This window comes from Parus major, chromosome 2 (assembly GCF_001522545.3).
Source record: "Parus major isolate Abel chromosome 2, Parus_major1.1, whole genome shotgun sequence".
NCBI lineage: Eukaryota > Metazoa > Chordata > Aves > Passeriformes > Paridae > Parus > Parus major.
The window spans coordinates 100,473,485-100,491,672 of record NC_031769.1 but is presented as its reverse complement, the minus strand read 5'-3'; the positions used below and the strand labels follow the sequence as shown (position 1 = coordinate 100,491,672).

The window sequence follows — 18,188 nt, the reverse complement described above, 5'->3', positions numbered from 1 at the left end:
TCCATGGCTTGACTTGGCTGGTTTCTAACTGTTGGGTTGTAGTGGCCAAGCTACCTCCTATGGATTCTTCATGCACAATGGGAATTAAATAACCCTCAGAAAATTTTCCAATGTACTATTCACATAGACAGAAACTTTTCTTTGAGAAGTCACTGGTGCCTCTTATGGATGTTTGTTTTCCTGCCCTTATAAATTGTGGGGTTTTAGGTATATACTCAATAGCTTGAGGGACTTAACCTGCTTAAAGTCTGCTTTTTCCATTCCCTGGGAATGGGGCACATTGAAGGAAGCCACAGAGAATTCCCTATCAATGTTACCTAGCTTTTAATAGTCTTAAAACCTGACATTACCTCTCAGTGCCATCTTGGGAAAGCCTACAAAACAGCACTTAGCTAGTGCTGGAACTGATTCCTTTTGTTATATTTCTGAAACCTCTGGGCTTTGACTATATAATATTTACTGTGCCAACAAAGTTGTACACAGAATTGACAATGAATAGGGAAAATAAAAACTATTGCATCAAGCTAATTTCAGAGGACTACATGACCAGAAATAGCATTTGAAATCTTGGCTACCTGCCTACAAAACTTCATAACTCCATCTTTTCTTATAATCAAACATTTCCCTGTGTGACAGGAACCTTCCAAATATTTGCAAGCTTTTAGTTGAATATCCTCTCAGATTGCAGTCATGCCCTGCTTTATATGGAAACAATTAGTGTATCTCTGAAGTCCTACTCCCCAGAGTTTTGGTGTGTGTATTCCATGTATGGCAATACACAGAGGATGAAGAGACTACACAGTGTGTATGTTTGAAACAAAGTCTAAGAGATAGCAGAAGCGTGTGTGCCACATTTCATTCTAATGCTTTATGCCAGTCTGCTTTCACACAGCTCCTGAATAATACATGCATGATAAGAGGGAAGTTACACCAATGTATAAAATATATAAAATACTTTACTCTGGATGGTGATGGGAATACTGCTAGCATAGAAAAAAACCATGATGACCTACTTTCTTCAGAGCTCAAAGTTGTTGTTTTTTCTTTTAAAGTACTCTGTCACTTTGTTTTCCCTTAGAGAATCTCCCTCCCCTGTGCTCCTAGAGCTAATTATGCACAGAGCACACTGACAAATATTTAAATCCACAAGATCACCTGAATGAAAAGTTGTGTATTTAAAGGTATAAAAACATGGGGACTCAAAATTATTAGTCATTCTTGAGAAGTTAGGGCAGTATTTGTCACTTTAGTTCTCCTGGCAGCTCTCTGAGGTTCAGAGAGTGAGGCAGTATCAGTACTGCTCTCTCATAAAGGCTTCCAGAACATTCTCCTTATAGGATCCCTAAAACTGTGACAGGCTTGCAATTGGAACTAGCTATAAAGAAAGCATGTAATTACCATTTTTTCTTCCTTTGAATCTTGCCCATATGCTCAGGAATGCCCTCCATGTTCTCGAAGGGCCTCCAGGGTAGATATCTTCCAGCCCCTGCCTTTAAAGGATACCTCCTTTTAACATAACTGTTTCAGATTTTGTATAACATGAGGAAAACACTGAAGATGCATTTCCCTTTTTGTAGTCCTGCATCAAGAAAAAAATCTCACTGTTTTCAGCTCAAGTGTAAATTTTATCATTTGGGACTGAAAAGAGTTTGATCTAAATTAAGCAATACAATATCTGCTTATTTTTCCAAACACAAGCAGCAAGATGAATATGTTTTGTAGGTTTTTAGTTTCCAGGGCCCTAGTGAATGACTTGCATTTTCAGTTTATTGTCACTAATCTTAATATGCTGCTCTAGCAAAACATCAGAGTTCTTATCAGATCGCTGCAGTCGTTTATCATGTTTGAACTTATCACTTACTTCATCCATCCTGTTGTATTTACAATTGAAAGAGAAGTTGATCACATAATCTAATTTTAATATTCCCAATTTCTCTAATGGTTTACCCTGTCTTCACCAGTTTTTGAAAAGTGTAGAGTTAATGTCTTTGATTCCCCTTCTATAAATAAACATTTTCTTTGAATATGTTCTGCATGCCTAATTCATCCCTTTGACAATGCTCGTTTGTACAAATACTCCAAAAACTTTCTAGCCATGCATTCAGTCTAGGCCATTTATAAAACAAAGCTTTTGTTTTTTGTTGAGCATAATTTTCCACCTCTGGAAACAAGTGATATACATAAAAGCACAATCTTTGTGTCGCTGACCAGGAGAAAAATGTGCTTGTTTCGATGAGAAGGTAATTCACTCACCCTTTCATCAGCTTCTACTTGAACTGCTATCAAGATTGCTTTTAAATAACAATCTGTGTTGATTTGTTTCTTTAAAAAACAGATTACACACAGATGCGTTATTTTATATATACATATATATTCAGTGTGTGTATATGTATACATATACATGTAAATAAGCAAAACTGTACATACACACATTTAGTCACTCAAAATCCCATGAGTAATAGCATCAAAGTGCTAGAGAAGTCTCCCTCTGTGGAACAACCAGTAGAGCAAGGCCAATGTCCCTTGGAGGTGCCCCCCTGGGGCAGGGCTGTAATCCCCAGGGCATGAGTGCCTTGCTCCTGGGGAAGGATGAGTTCTGCCAAATGCCACACACGGCAGAAGTAATTGCTGCTCCTTTTAATCTGCCTTGTCTCCAGCTTCAGAAAGAAGCGAGCCCACGGAGAGGAGGTGGTTTGGTGTGTGACCAGAACGAGAGCAGTCGTCGGCCGTTTACGCCCCAGGGGAACCTCCGTGTGCCCCGCTCCATGGGGTCCAGGTCCTACTCTGATTCCGACACCGTTCAGTTTGACGAGCGGTCGCTGTCCAAGCTGAAGGAGAGCGACCGGTGCAGCGCCACGGAAAACCTCTTTCTGGAATCACTGTCTCTCGACTCCCCCGACGAGCCTGATGAGCACCGCTCTCGGCAGCTGGAGCGGGAGAAATTCTTGAGTGGACTAACAGAAGTATGAGCTCTCCTACATTTTATCATGCTGTCATGTTATCTCTTCTGTCAGAATCAGTACGGCTTCCCTGCTGTAGGGAGTGAGATATTGTGTCACAGGCACTGCTTCACAGTTACCCACTAGTAAATTTGGTATGGACAAGTTTTCATTCCTTGTTAAGAGCTGATTAGACCAGTATCAGTCACCTGAGAAACTGGGAGCCAGCCTGAAGGTCCCCAAAGATTACTTCATCTTGTGGCCATTCGTATTATGTATGAGAACTATATTTGACACAACATATTGGCTTAGAAGCTCTTAAATCTTTTCCAGTTGTAAGTAGATACATATTTATGAAGAAACATGGGCTTTACTTTGTTAGTAAAGCAGTAAGTTGCTGTAGAGAGACACTTCTGATTGTTCTGCCATGGTTGCCTTCTAAGCAGATCAGCATGTGTGAGATAAGCTGTTAAAAAAATAAACTTATTCATCAGCAAAGTACCTACCCTGAAGTCGCACCATAAAATTTTTAAGATATAAAACAAAGTGGTAAAAATGACAGTGAGAAGTGGTGAATAAAGGCTGTGTCCTCCACCATGGTAGGCTTATTTTCATCAGTTCCAGGTCTTCACAGTTTGTTTACATTGTTTCTGAAGGAAACCAAGTGCCCCTGTCCCCAGATGCTGGTACAAAACTAAAGGGTTGAGAAATCAAGCTGAGAGGATGAGAAAAAAAGATTAAGAGAGGCAAGAAATGTGACAGTCCTTTTTACATATCTGGAGATGGCTATGTGTTCCAGTTAGATTTTCTTCCCTCGGTGCCATAAGCATATTGCCGGCAGTGTGGGATCCCATATTTATTATTTCTTAGCTTTTTTTCATACATGTCCAAGTGCTCAGTGAAGAATGTTTGTAACACTATCAGGGAACTAAGTTTTCTGCTTAATTTTGATTGCTGTTCCCATTCTTTCAAATTCAGTCTGATTTTCAGAGAAAATTTCTCTTCCCTTTTCTGTTCTTCAGATACCACCATTAACAAAAGGGTGGGCAGCAAAATTTGTCCTTGGTGATACTTGCATAGCTTCTTTCCTTCAAAGCATGTTTTAGGGAAACCTGGACAAAGTAATTTTCCCTCAGAGGGTTTGCTGAAGCGAGACTGATTGGAGTTTAATGAGTAGCTTAACTGAGGATGCACAGAGGCAACTGCAGCTTGCTGACTTTACCTTCCACTACGTTTTCTCTTTGGTACTAACTGCAGTAGAAGTCAATCCAGCCTTCACCCTGATTATGCATTCAGTTAGGTCAGATTTACTCTGCAGTAACTCCATTGAAGCCACTGACATTATTCCAGAATTATACCACAGCGAATGCAAGGAGGATCGGTTTACTACTATTTTTTTCCCCCTGACCCAGGACAAATACCAGTAAGGTATTTGCTGAGTTAAGCAGTGCTGTTTTTAAACAGTCCCAATTTGAAATACACTTTTGGTAATGTTCTTGATTCTGTGAGGTTAAATAAAATATGTATGGTACCAATGCTCTTTTTTTCCCCCCGATCCTATTTTGCACTCCCAGTAGTTTACTAGAAATATAAATAAACAGCTAGAATAGCTGTAGAGCAAAAGCTTCAGAAGAAGCTATTTAAAACCCAAACTCATTATGGGAATTGTCACAGGGAAATAACTGCCATAAAAACATTTTAATGCTGTTAGCAAGCTGTAGGTATTCCGTCTATGAAAAAAGCATTTCTTCCCACACATTTAATATATCAGGCCTAAGGAATTTCAACTGGTGCCACTTGTTGGTTCCTAGAAAACATATAATGAAATATTATGTCAAAGAAACTCAGTCTGTCTTTTGTTTCAGCACAGTTAGGCCTCTAGCATAAAGTAGATTACCTCCACAGGAAAAAGTCACTCAAAAATATATAATCCAGAGCAATATATGTTGGAAAACAAGCCTTTTTTGGCCTGCATCTATTTGTGATTGCATGGGAATATAAAAGTTCAAGGCTGTTGCAGATATGGCATACAGGCTTTACCTGTGCAGTGTGTTATCCTGATGGGGCTGCCCACTCTCCTGCCTATGTACAAAGTGAAGAATATTCCCACTGGCACTAAGAATCTGTATCAGAGAGAAAATCAGATACTTTTTAGAGACAAACATACCTGGTGCAACTAATGGGAAGTGAATGACAAAATACCCATAAGCTAATGCCACCAACACCTTATAGAAATAACTTAATCTGCTTCCTTCTCTTTTCATTCAGGAGGAAGAAACACACAAAGGAAATCTTCAAAGGTGAGTAAAACTTAACAGGGAAAGCCCAGCAAATACTCATCTTCTGGAGCTGTAACTCCTGCACCCAAGCCACAGGCCCAGGACATAGCCATGCCACCTCCCAGACAGCCTGCAAGCCAGATTAATTGATTTACCCAGGGATTAATTTGTCTCAATATGCTTCTGCTCTACTCTGATTAACTTGGGCCACATTCAGCTGTCATGCACAAAAATCAAATTCTATGAAAGTGCACGAAGCTGCAGCTTACAGTGAAATCTATGCCTGCCTTAGTGAGCACTGCAGTACACACTGCAGACATCAATACGTAGAGGAAAACACTTGGTGCTTAGGACCTGATATGCTGCTGCATGTCAGGGATATTTTGCTTTGTCTGGTTCTGGTCTTATCCCATTGGTTGAATACCGACCTAACCTTAGAATGCATTAGTTATGCTTCCAGAGAGCATCTTCCAGCTAATTTTCATCCCAAAGGAATAAAGCCTATTCTCTCTGAGATTGCCCTTCTGATGCAAATCAGAGAATCTGACTAGGAGATCCATTTAGAAACCATACTCAACCAAACTGCAGTGGGAACACTAGATCAAAAACTCAGTGTATCTTGGCTGTATTCTCTGGATCACTGATCCATGAAAACCACTGCTTGCTGACTTCTCCAGCTTGAGTTACCTCATTGATCCAATTCTGATAACTACACTCATCTGCATTTTTATTTAGTCCCATTCAAAATTTTTGATTTTCTTTTTTTCTTAAAACAAAGCAGTAGGATAACTCATCTGAATGCCTGTAATTTGTACAAATTAGTGAAATGCCAGAGAGCCAGGAATTCAGCATTATCACTTAAAGATTCCCTTTGGTCAAATTTGAGCATGAGCTCAACTCACCAAGCCAGTTCAATGTAACAGCATTTCTGCTGGATGTTCCACACCACTGCACACCAGCTGTGCAGCCTGGGCAGTCTCAGGAGTGGGGGTGGACTTGATGATTTCCCAGCAGGTCAGAAATACTCTACACTTGCTTTGAAAAATGTGCCTTGTATTGTCACAAACACTCATTTCCTATGAATAGTATAATTCTGAGATGCATCCTACTGCTCCACATTACAGATATTTGACAAGCAGTAATCCATGAGAGAGCAGTAAATTAAGAACATCTAGTAAACCATTTGGTACTTTTAATGGCACATCACTGATGTCTGTGTTCACAGCTATTTCAAAGATAATAAGAGGGGACTTAAATGAAAGAAAGGGCTTAGGGAAGGAATACTAGGAAAAGCTTTTTCATGCAGAGGGTACTTGGACACTGGAATAGTCTCCCCAAGGAAGTGGTCATGGCATCAAGCCTGCCAGAATTCAGGAGGTGTTTGAAGAATTCTCTCAGGCACATGGTGTCATTTTTGGGGTGTCCTGTGCAAGGCCAAATGTCAGACTTGGATGATCCTTGTGGGTCCCTTCCAACTCTGGACAGTCTATGATTCAGTGATTGAAGTGGTTCTATATGTAAGCGGGTAGTGAAAGTTGGGTTTCCAGCTTGCTGCTGAAAATAAGCTATTCTGACAATTTCCAGGCACATGAGTGACTCTCTTGTGTTCGTCTCTCCAGGGCAATGTCCGTTTCTTCCATGTCTGAATTTCAGCGCCTGATGGATATTTCTCCATTTCTACCAGAAAAGAATTTGCCTTCATCTGGCAGCAAAGATGATATAACCCCTCCCTTGTCTCCTGATGATCTGAAATACATTGAGGAGTTCAACAAAAACTGGGATTACAGTAACACTAGGAACCATGGTGGGGCAACTGAGAAACCTGCAGAGGGCTGGGCAGAAAGGACAGAAATTGGAAAAACAGGGAATGATCCTGCTACAGATTCATTCCAGGCATCCTCATGGTACCTCACCACCAGTGTCACCATGACCACCAACACCATGACCAGCCCAGAGCACTGCCAGAAGCAGCCAACGAGGAGTCACAGTGTAAATGACAAAATGGGAGTTCGGGTATTTCACAGCCCACCAGTTGTCCGTAGGTTTGATAACTCAGTGATAGCTGGCAGTGAAGGGAAAAGCCAAGCTGAGCCAGACTTCCTGTTTTCTGTGACCAAAGCTATGGGGAACGTCACTGAGACAAAAGGTGCTTCCTCAGATATGTTTGGAAGGTGGTCTTGTGACCTGGCCAAACATCATAAAGATTTTCTGGAGAACGGTCTTCATCCCATTGAACGTCCTATTTGCACTACTGTGGGCTTTGCCTCACCCTTGCACAGCTTGGAGATGTCCAAGAACATGAGTGATGACATGAAGGAGGTTGCTTTCTCTGTCCGGAACGCAATACGCTCCAACTCCACAGAGCCCCAGTTCAAGGACACGGCGTGCCAAACCAACGGCATGAGAACAACAGGGACGCAGACCACCCAGACCATCAGCGTCGGCTTGCAGACCGAAACCCTGCGCAGTATCACCAGCAGTCCACACAAGTGTCTGACACCAAAGGGGGGGTCCACGCCTGTCTCTTCACCATCAAGAAGCCTAAGAAGCAGGCAGGTGACCCCTGTCATTGAAAAGGTCCAGGCTAAGTTTGAACGCACATGCTGCTCCCCCAAATACGGTTCTCCAAAGCTGCAAAGAAAAGCCCTTCCCAAATCAGACCAGCCAAATAACCGGACTTTGCCTGGCACACCTCAGAAAGGATTCAGTGAGTCCGCCTGGGCTCGATCAACTACCACGCGGGAGAGTCCTGTCCACACCACTATCAACGACGGCCTGTCCAGTTTGTTCAACATCATTGACCATAGCCCCATCTTTCATGAGACCTTCCAAAAATGCCCCAGATCTGGCAGCCGGTCCAGGTCAGCAGAACCCAGACCAGAACTGGGCACATTGCAGGAACCATGTACAAATGCCCGTGGCAGATCACCCAGTCCTCTCCGTCTGGGGACAGAGACGCAAAAGGAAGAAGGAACTGAGGGGACAAGTATTAGGCAGGACTTATCTGCTCCTCCAGGGTACACACTTGCAGAACATGCTGCCAGGATCTTGAATAAGAAACTTTTGGAGCATGCCTTAAAGGAAGAGAGAAGGCTATCTTCACACAGCCCACCAAACCTTAGCAATGACAACAGCACAGGAGAAATTGTCAAAGTAGATCCAGGGTCCATAGAGGTAATGAGTTTGCTTGTTTTTCCTCCTATAGCTAAGTGCACTCTTCTTTGAGCAAATGTATTATGAGATCTCTTGCAGTCCTAGTGAGTATTTACAGTGAATATCCTAGTCCTGTCCTGTTACCACCAGCAATTTCCTGTCATGAAACTTTGGATTAGTCACTGAAGAGTGCATGAAAGAATTGAATTTCTATCCTGGCAGCTTATTTGGCATGAAAGCATCAGAAGAGTTTTATCCCATAAAGGATAAAATGGTTCTTCCCAGAATGGCTGGGATACAGGCTTTCTGTCACAAAATACACCACATGTTACAGATGCTCTAGGGACACTAGGTTTGAGTACATTTTATGCTGGATGGAAAGGTAGATTCTTTCTCCTACACAAGAATGGATCCTAACAAGTTTGTGTGAAAAATAGTCTCTAAAATACCCTAGAGAAAAACTTCATGGCTGTCAGCATATCTTTTCTGAATGTATCTGATTAAGTTTGGCTCAGGTCTGTGAATGTGATTGAATGGCATGATGTTTGGTACTGACTGCTGCTGCCTCACAAAAATAACAAAAAGCAAAAAATACACATATAATCAACATCTAGGCACATAACTACTTAGTGTTTAAGAACTCCTTCCTGGTATTTTGTCATCAACAGTGTAACAGCCACCATCTGTCTCAGCAAGTGTGCCCAGATGTTGGGGGTCAGTCCCAGGCACAACAGCAATCAACAAAAAAAGGAGGTGTCATGATGGATGAAAGTTTTTGGTTACCAGTATTTAAACTTCCTCTTTCTGGTGAACCTTTGAAAGCACTTGAGAGTCTTAAGAAGCCTAGAAAAGCTGAATTGTGCCCAGCTCTTACATGCATATGTTGCCTTTCTGGTACAGCCATGAAAAGGGGTGTGTACTTCTGGTTGGTGACAGTCTCCAGGGCAGAGGCAAGCGCTCCTCATCCTCTCTGCCCTGAGCTGTCCCTTTAGTATCCTGGTCTTGTGGTGAGCCCTGGCTCCAGGGAAGCAGCTCCTTCACCCCTGCACACCCTACACATCCACCCTGCCTTCACTGGGAAGACTCCTACTACTCCTGCCTCAGATACCTCAAAAGGGAAGGTTCAAACCCCATTTTCTAACTCAACATTTGCCGTGAAGGATTTCTGGGGACATGAGCACTGAAACCTTTGGTCTGCAGTTCACCTTGCTGTAGCAGGTGGTTCTCAATGTACAGTCAGTTCCTTTTTTGTAGGTACTGCTCAGAGGATGTGATATTTTTTGTGTAAGAGACAATCCAAAGCTAAGAATATATTCCCTATGTGCAGTTTAAATAGATACAAGCAGGGAAGTTTTACAATAAATAAAAAAATTTTAAAAAAAATTAAAAATAAAAAATAAATAAAAAAAAACCAAACCACATGCACATAAATACTAGTGAGTGAAAGTGGTCTTTGTGCACAAACCACAGAGTGAATAAAGGTGGGAAGCAGCCTCATTTATTTGACTTTTTCCACCCATCTCTATTGGGTGAATACATCTCTGTATTTTGTCCTTAGTTTGAAATACTGGGAATATACTACTGGTCCTTATTAGGAAGTGACTCTTACAGGGTCAATTCAGCTTTGCCTTCAAGGTATCCCTGGAAACTCTTGATTTCCTCCTGTATCTTTTAATTGTCTCATAAGATTTTGAATATGGATGTCATCCCACATCATCACAAATTGCTGTTAGCAAAACACAAACTAGCAGCAGTACCTGAGTTTGGTGCACAGAGAGATTTGGGTCAATGCTATTTAGCAAAAACTCATTGACCATCAAACTGAGAGAAGATTGCTCCTTTTTGTGAATTCTCTGTATCTTTTGCCTAATTTTTTGAGTTATGAGCCCTAGAACTAAGATTTGTTTCTCCTTGCAGCTCCTACATGGTTGTTATGACTGTAGTCTAGATGCACTGGTTTTGTTCTTTGGCTGGTCCTGGCATTTCTCAGGAATGTGGATTGAAAAGGAAAGTGGTGAGCATTCACACAATGAGCTTAGCTTTTCCTCAGTGAGGTGGTGCTCTGGAAGGGGTACTCAAGGGAAGTGTAGGCTCACTGCTGAAAAAAACATCCACAAATAAGTTTAGACTCTCCAGGTGCCTTGGGTTATTTGTGGATTACCCTGACCTCACAAATTACACTTTGTACCAATTGCACTTAGCACATTTTGTACAAAGCCAGACACAGCTGTTCAGGGAATTATGATCTTGAAGGAGACAGGTTTGTGTTTGGGGCAGCGCTGACACAACACTTCCACCCTCCTGTAGATCCCTGCTCTGCTTCCCTCTCACCTGTTGGTTTCTGGCCAAGTCAAGTGCCCTTCCTACTACCAAACACCTTCTGGTTTCTGCAGCCATGGCATATTAATGACTTTTAAACTTGCATACAGCACCTGTTGGTGACTTTTCCTTAATTTGAGCTTCTAAGTTGTTTGGTTACATAATTTCCTTCTATATTCCTGCTTCAAATATGAAATCTAGTTCATATATTTATCTATTTATGTACATGTTCGTCTGCATGTGAGGGTATATACGTATAGAGTTGCAAAAATTTTTTGTGTTTTCTAACTTGCCTGGAGCTGCTTACAAGCAAATTCAGATCCACATAGTGTGGCCTATTAGTGTCTTATCCTGCTAATTCACTAAACCCCTATCTTAGTTGCATATCAGCATTTATACATTTTACTATTAAAAATGCAGATTAGCATTACCTAACTAACAATGTAAGAGCTTTATGAACATTTTTCTTTTATGACTAGCAAGGGTGTAGATCATGGAGGTTACACAACAGTCCTGGACTGGGAGTCAGACTCATTTCTGGAGACAACACTGTGAAAGGACCATCCACAAAGGCCCACAGATGAGAGAGCAGGTGCTGCATCCTCTGCTCACCAGGGCACAGCAATTGCCACAGGCTTGCCACTGAACCATTCAGCATGGGAGGGGGAATGTTGACAATCAGGGAAGGTGTTGTCAGAACTAAAGGGCTTTTGGTTAAGCTTGAGTTTTCCATCCAGCATTACTGTAGAAGAGAAATGAGGAAGAAAGGTGAGGCAAAGGGTTGTCGTGCAACCTGAGCAACGTAAGTGTGAGCAACACAAAATAACAGTCATTTTCTTGCTTGTTAAAGATTTCCTAAGTAGAAACTCTTCATTGAAATCAAACAAAGAGAAAAAAAAAAATACAGCTTTATTCCTCTCATAGTAATGTGGTTTTCCCCTAGCCTAAATCAAGGTTGGAAAAGGATAACAGATATCTTACTCTGCTGAGTAGCAATGTTTGATTTGTTTATTGCTATGTCCACTTCTGAAACTGTGCTAGGATTGTAAAAGGTTGGTTTGTTTGCTTCCTTCCTTTCTAAGTCTTTTTCTGCTGGTGGCTTATCTTTTATTTTTGGTTATTAGTTTCCCTGTGATAACACTGGTAACATGATCTGAATGAGTAGTAACATCGGGAGACTTCTTCCTTGCTGACATGAAAACTTCACTTTAAAAAAAAATAATCAATTAAAACAGTTCTTTCCAACCTACTTGCTTTCTTTTTCTTTTCTGTCTGTTCTGTCCAGAACCAAACTGTCTTATTAACTGCCCCCTGGGGACTCTAACCCTGCCTGCCTCACTGCTGTAAGTCCTTTCTACCTTGTTTCCAGAGCTTTCCAAAAGCGGTCATTCTTGGACATGTGGGTTAACAAAGGGAAATAAATGACCACAACTCCAGAGGTATCAGCACATACCTGACATCCCTGAGGAGTCCTCTGTATGTGACAGTCAGGAAGAGCTCAGGATAGGAGCTCATCTGCTGTGTCCTGCAGCAGCACAGGCTGTGAAGAGGTCACACTTAAGTCAAAAGTTGTGCTGTTGGGGTTTTTTGCTAAGCTTTTAAAAAATTGGCAAGATTTAAGACCAGCACAAAGGTATGCAAAAATGTTGGGGAAGGATTCAGGCTTATGGTGATTATTTTTTTATTTATTTTTTTTATAAATGCACAGCACTGTGCAGGGCTTCTGACTGCCACAGAATGCCTTCCCTCCAGCTCTGGCTACAGCTGCAGGTGGAGGGGGCTGGGAAGGGGCTTCAGCACCAGCCTGTGGCTAAAGGCTAAAGTCACCTTTGCTTATTAAGCAGTCCTGGGCCCAGTTCTGTCCAGTGGCTGTGGTTGCCACAGTAGAGGGAAGACACTGTGCAGACATAAGCTCTGACCATCCTTTCTGCCTCAAGAAAAGAGAAAACTGTTTTCTTTATTTATTAATATAGGCATAGCCATGGTGGCTGACAGTCTGTTTTAGGAAATAGCTAGAAACTGAAACTGGAATAATCTTTTTCCATTTTCAGTGTTCAGGCTAAGAAGTGCTGCCTGTCCACCCACACCCCTGAGCAACTACCAAACTAAATTACCCACAGGTTATTTATTTTTTTAAAAAACATTTCTAGCTACGACAGCTACATGTAGTAAGGGAGGAGGGGTTTTCACAAACCATTCTGCAGAGTTTCCTTGTCATGGCTGGATTTCCATGCTGCAGGTGGGGATGACTGACTCAGCAGCCAGCATTTTGTAAGATTATGCTGCCAGTCACTTTTGGCCCTGGAGCAACATCCTTCACCAGCTCAGCCTTGTGTGGTGTTGGGCATCTGTACATCACAGATAAGATGAGCTTAACCTTGCTGTTTGGTAAAAGCTGACCAACATCTGCAGGCGTGCTGGAGAGGGGCTTTTGAACTGGGAGGCAGCAGTGGAAATGAATTTTGTTATCGCTGTGCTAACTCTGATTTACTGCTCTGAAACTAGTATAAAGGAGCCAGGAGCAAGCAGCACTATAAAGATATCATTTTAAGCCTTCTTTTTGAAAGAGGCTAAGACAAAACCCACAAATCTCATAGCCTTAATGCAGCGTGTTGTGCTGCCCGTGACTGTTGTTGTGCAGATGGATTTCTCTTAACAAATCTGAGTCTAGTGGCAGCTTTCACAGACCATATGCTGCCCCAGGCACAATGGGATAAGGTGAAATAAGGACACACAATCTTTTTGTTAGCACCCATAGATTTTTCAGCCTTACTGCTGTTTTAGCAAGGGTTGTGAAGTTTATGGCACATAAGAGATTGGATGGGAGGTGAGGACGCAGAGAGGAGGGGTGCAGGCTGAGGTGCTCTGTGAGTGCCGAGGGCAGCTGGTCATAGCTCTTTCTCAAGCACTGGTGTGCAGCTGTAGATCACCCCATTGGTTGCATGCTGCCCAAAAGCACCTGGGTTGACCCTTCACTGAGGCTTCCCCATGTCAGACAATGCACTCTCTCCAAAACAGGTATCACCAGCTCCATTTCTCATACCTCAGCTCTATGTCTTCAAAATTGGTCTTTCTGTCCTATGACATTCATGTTTGGTCTTCCACTGCAACTGAGAAGTTCAATGTTGTATCACCTTGTTTGTTCACTGTCAATCACATCATGTTACCTGCTCCAATATCCTTCACCCTTAGTCACTAATTTCCTTCTCCATGTGAAACAGCGTGGAATCCTGGCCTCCCTGCTGCCTTGGTGTCCCAGCGCCTTACCGTGCCAGAGCTTTTCCTTTGCATTGTATCATTTTTGGTCTCCCTCTTCGTTTATCACCGGTTTGCATTCTGACTTTGGTTTTTATTGAACTGTCCTGTACATTCCAGTGACTGCTGCTTGGTGTACACATTGCTAGAGGTTGGCAAACTGCTCTGATTTGCTTTTATAAGTTGCAAAGTATGCAGTGAAATTCAGAAGTTTGGCCCTATGAGACAGCCTTGCTTCCACAGTTACTCACCTGGATGTAGGGAGCATTCAGGGCAAGGCAGGAAGCACAGCTGTACTTTCACCAAAGTCCATGAATATTAGAGGCGTTAACAACTTAGTGCCAGGGTGAAAAATCACAACTGCAGATTGTTTCTAATTGCAAAGACAAGCTAACCAAGCCAGGACAGTGGAAATTTGCTGGAGGAATAAAATTTCCAATTTCATCTGTTTCTGTGAATGTTGTCTTTAACATACAGTACCTCTGAATCCTGTAATTCAGGCTTCAGCAGTTGGCATTTAGAAGTGGTGTTCCAGAAAATGAAATCTGTAGGTAAGCCTCATCTTTAACCCAGCTGGAGATCATAACTTCTCCTGTAGTCATTATTCTGTGCTAAGAAGTCTCCTGCATGTCAGTCTGAATTCTAAAGGAGAAAAAAAAGGGAGACAGTGGTTGATTTTTCACCCCTCTTGCAAATTCCAAACCTGGCCTTTTTATGCCAGGTCAGCACTTAAAGCGTTGAATAGTGGATTTTCCCGAATTATTATGCAAATGTGCTTTTCAGCTCTTCTCTTTCTAGCAGGGGGAGGAATAGCAATTGGAAGTTTGTCAGCTACTTCAACTCACCCTCTTTCTTTCATTGTCTCCTTACCTGTTCCATAAATCATGGACACACGTGCAGATGCCTGGAGCCCACATGCAGCCAGGTGCTCACTGCTTGCTTTTGTCCCGCGCCATGACACGTGCTTAGCTTCAGTTTGAAGGTTTTGCTTCTTAATTCTTTGCGCATCCTGACGGTCTCCAATGCCAGTCACTAACCACTGTTTTGCTCTCTTGGCTGCCAAGGAACTGCCTTGTTCTGCACTAGCCCCGTCCCTCCAACCCTGCTTCTCCCGGCCAGAGAGACCAGCGAACCGGCGCCCACCGTCACGATGGGCCTCACATTCCCCTACTGCCTCACAGTCACAGTCCACCGGAGACCTGACTTCCTCAGAGGAGTGCGGAAGCAAGGAGCTGCTGGCAGAGACCCCCAGCCAGGGCGGCGAGCCGGCCTGACTCCGCACGGGAACAGGGTGGGCCACCACTCGCCTCCGCCAGGTCGCCCGCCAGCCGTCTCTGCCACGAAGGAGGGAGGTCCGCTTGGAGAGGTCAAAGAATGTTCTCAGACACAGCTGCTGAATGTCCGACCTGGGAAACAGAGGTGTTTCTAGAATGAAACAGTTAATGTGCCTGTAATAACTTAATTTTTTTCATAGCTGAGAAAACTATTTTTGTCTCCATCTTTTCTACATACAGTATATTAACAAAAACAAACAAAAAAAAAAAGGGGTTAAAATGATATAAAGTAAGATTTAAAATAAAATGTAAATTAAGTTCTAAGGGAATTTGAATACGTGCTCGCGCTCTCTCCAAATACTGACTGCCTTTTGGTTATATTTGCACTGTTACATTTTCAGTTTTGGTTTTGGGTATTTTTGGGTTGGTTTTATTTTTTAAATTTCATGTAAAACTAGGGTCTTAAGTTAATTTTATTCTATTTTAATGTCAGTGTTATTGGTTTTTAAAGGTAAGGTTCTTAAAGATGCTTCAACTGTCTGAAGCGATACCTTTTAAGTAATGAAGAAAGCCATTAAGCTCGTTCACTAGACTTGTAATTAATTGAGATGGAGGGGAATACAGGTAAACACAAGTAAATGTGTAAAAAAAAAAAGAAAAGAATGCCTCAGAAAGTCTTACAGAGTTAGCTGTAAAATACACCTACAATACTTGACTTGCATGCCTCTGGGTCCTCGCACTTTAGTGCATGTACATACTGCTACTGTACCATCACATAAATGTGAGTCAATCTGTTTCACTGTAATATTGTTGTGAATTTACCTGTACTGTACTTTTATTGTTGGTATTCTTGCATTGACTATACAAAAAAAAGAGTTTTTAAATTATTGTTAGCAGTTCAACTGGCTATGTACAGCGTTTACTGAGAACTTCCTCCGTTTTGGAAAAACCATGGAAATCTCTGGGCATACTAAATTGTAACTGGTCTTGTTTAAGAGTCTGTTGGAGACCATGTGAAGTGGAAATAAAACCCTCAGTATTTACAAGCTGCTTGAGTGCTTCATAAAGTTTTTTTTTTTTAATGATGGTTCATTTAACTGGGGGAAATAAAAGCCTCCAAACTCCTGCTTTATTCATAAGGGAAGGAAAAAAGCTTCCTTACATGAAATAAATCACAACAAAACCAAATACTATGCTGTGCTCCACAGACTCCTGTGTACACTGGATCAGACCGTGGGAAGGTTTCTAAATTCTGTCCCTGAACTCCACAAAACATCTACTCACACAGATTGTGGGGCCCATCTTCTCAGTTCCTCTGAGACCCTATGGCTTGTTGTTTTCTCACCCATGGGAGTGAAAACCAGCCAGCTAAATGGAACACCAGAAGTATGACATGTCCAGTGTTAATCTAAGCTTATGTACCATCTGCATTACACACAGAGACCAATAAACAGGGCTTTTGTAAAACCGAAGGCTAACAATGAGATGTAAATGCAGCCAAGAATTCACAGTTCTGAGAAGTAGAAACCTCTCAAGCTATTTCACCTAGGACCATCTGTTTGGCCACATGCTTTCTCTGGAGCCCCAGAACTGCTCTGACTAGTTCTCCCATTGCTGAACTGGCTCCTTCTCATTCTGTTTCCTTAGCTGAGGTTTTCTGAGGCTCATTTGTGGAAGAGCACCATCTGGGCTCCCTAGAAGCCTTCCTGGTTGGCTCTGTCAAGAAATAAGCCCTTCACATCCTGTCCTGCTGTGTCACAGCTGACTTTCTAGGAAGTTTAATTCAGTGGTTGGGTAAGAACAAACTCCCTATCTCCCAAATCACAGCCAATTTAGGTCTGATTTCTCCTGTATCAGGTAGTGCTATGGCTATTGACCCATAGTCAAAATGTCCACCTGTGGGTCATCATTACAAAAATGGCCATTTACCAAATGGGCAGTGACTGAACAGTGCTGTTCTCTAATGGCTCTCTGGTGCCACAGTCAGAGCAAGGGGTGTCCAATGCCAGTGTGGAGCAGCACTAGTCATGTTAGTGATAGCTGCCTTCCCAGCTGTCTCAAAGCCTCACTGCTAGCCATTTTCATGAGTTAAGTATAATCCCCAAGACTGAGTGCATAAAATTGTCCGCGGTGGCCACCCTGTTGGCTTGAAAATCTTCCTCCTGCAACACATTGCTGAATTGTTGCACTAATTTTGGTTTGGGAGTGGGAGGAGGAGCATGTGCAGGAAGTGTTTTGAAGGTGAACCAGAAGAGCCGCAATGATTATTGGAGAAGACTAAGCCACAACTGAAAAATCCTTGTTTTTTTTCAAAAATTGCCAGTAGTAGCTTTGCAGGGATAAGGGGGAAGTTGCTGCTTCCTAAAAAGCAGTTTCTCCTTGATGAAGTAATTGGAAGTTCCAAATGAGCAAGCAATGTTGACAACCGGCAAGTAAAAATTATGTTCTGTTTCTTGTGACAGCTGTAATTTTTTTTTAATGATGCACCAGAAGATTTAGGGCACTAATCTGTTACTTTGCTGCTGGGAGATGGTATTTGCCTTTCAAGTCAAGGATACACCAGTTTCCAGAAACAGCTGCTGGCCATCCTGAAGATCTGAGGATCCTGAGGATAAGCAGCTGCCTGTGGCTTGACAGGTGAAGTGCTTCTGAAACAGCAGGAATCACTGAAACAAAAGTGAGAGAGCAAGCAATAGCAAGAAGGAGAAGATTAAGCACAAAGAGAGATTTTGTGAGCAATCTTAAAAAGAATGACATTAATTAAACATAATCTTCTTTCTAGTCCAATTAGTGAATATAGTGACATCGAGAAATATCCTGTTTTTCTACTGGCCCTTTGGAAACCACAGGGCTTTTCTCTTCCAGTATAGCTGCTGGTGGGTTTGGGACATTCCTACCCACCTTCACATTATTCCATCATACTCCATAATTACTTACATAAATCATAAAACAAATGACAATTCTCTAGT

General features: G+C 42.2%; 1 protein-coding gene across 1 annotated transcript in view; it reads left to right on the top strand.

Moving 5' to 3' along the window:
- MTCL1 (microtubule crosslinking factor 1) overlaps window positions 1-16,269 on the top strand; it is a 48,844-nt gene extending 32,575 nt beyond the window's left edge. The window contains exons 10-13 of the mRNA XM_019005667.1: window positions 2,658-2,963; window positions 5,208-5,239; window positions 6,838-8,392; window positions 15,010-16,269. Coding sequence (XP_018861212.1) covers window positions 2,658-2,963; window positions 5,208-5,239; window positions 6,838-8,392; window positions 15,010-15,219 — 2,103 coding nt within the window. The 3' untranslated portion in view covers window positions 15,220-16,269. The remainder of the gene's footprint in view (window positions 1-2,657; window positions 2,964-5,207; window positions 5,240-6,837; window positions 8,393-15,009) is intronic.
- Window positions 16,270-18,188: the final 1,919 nt, after the last annotated feature.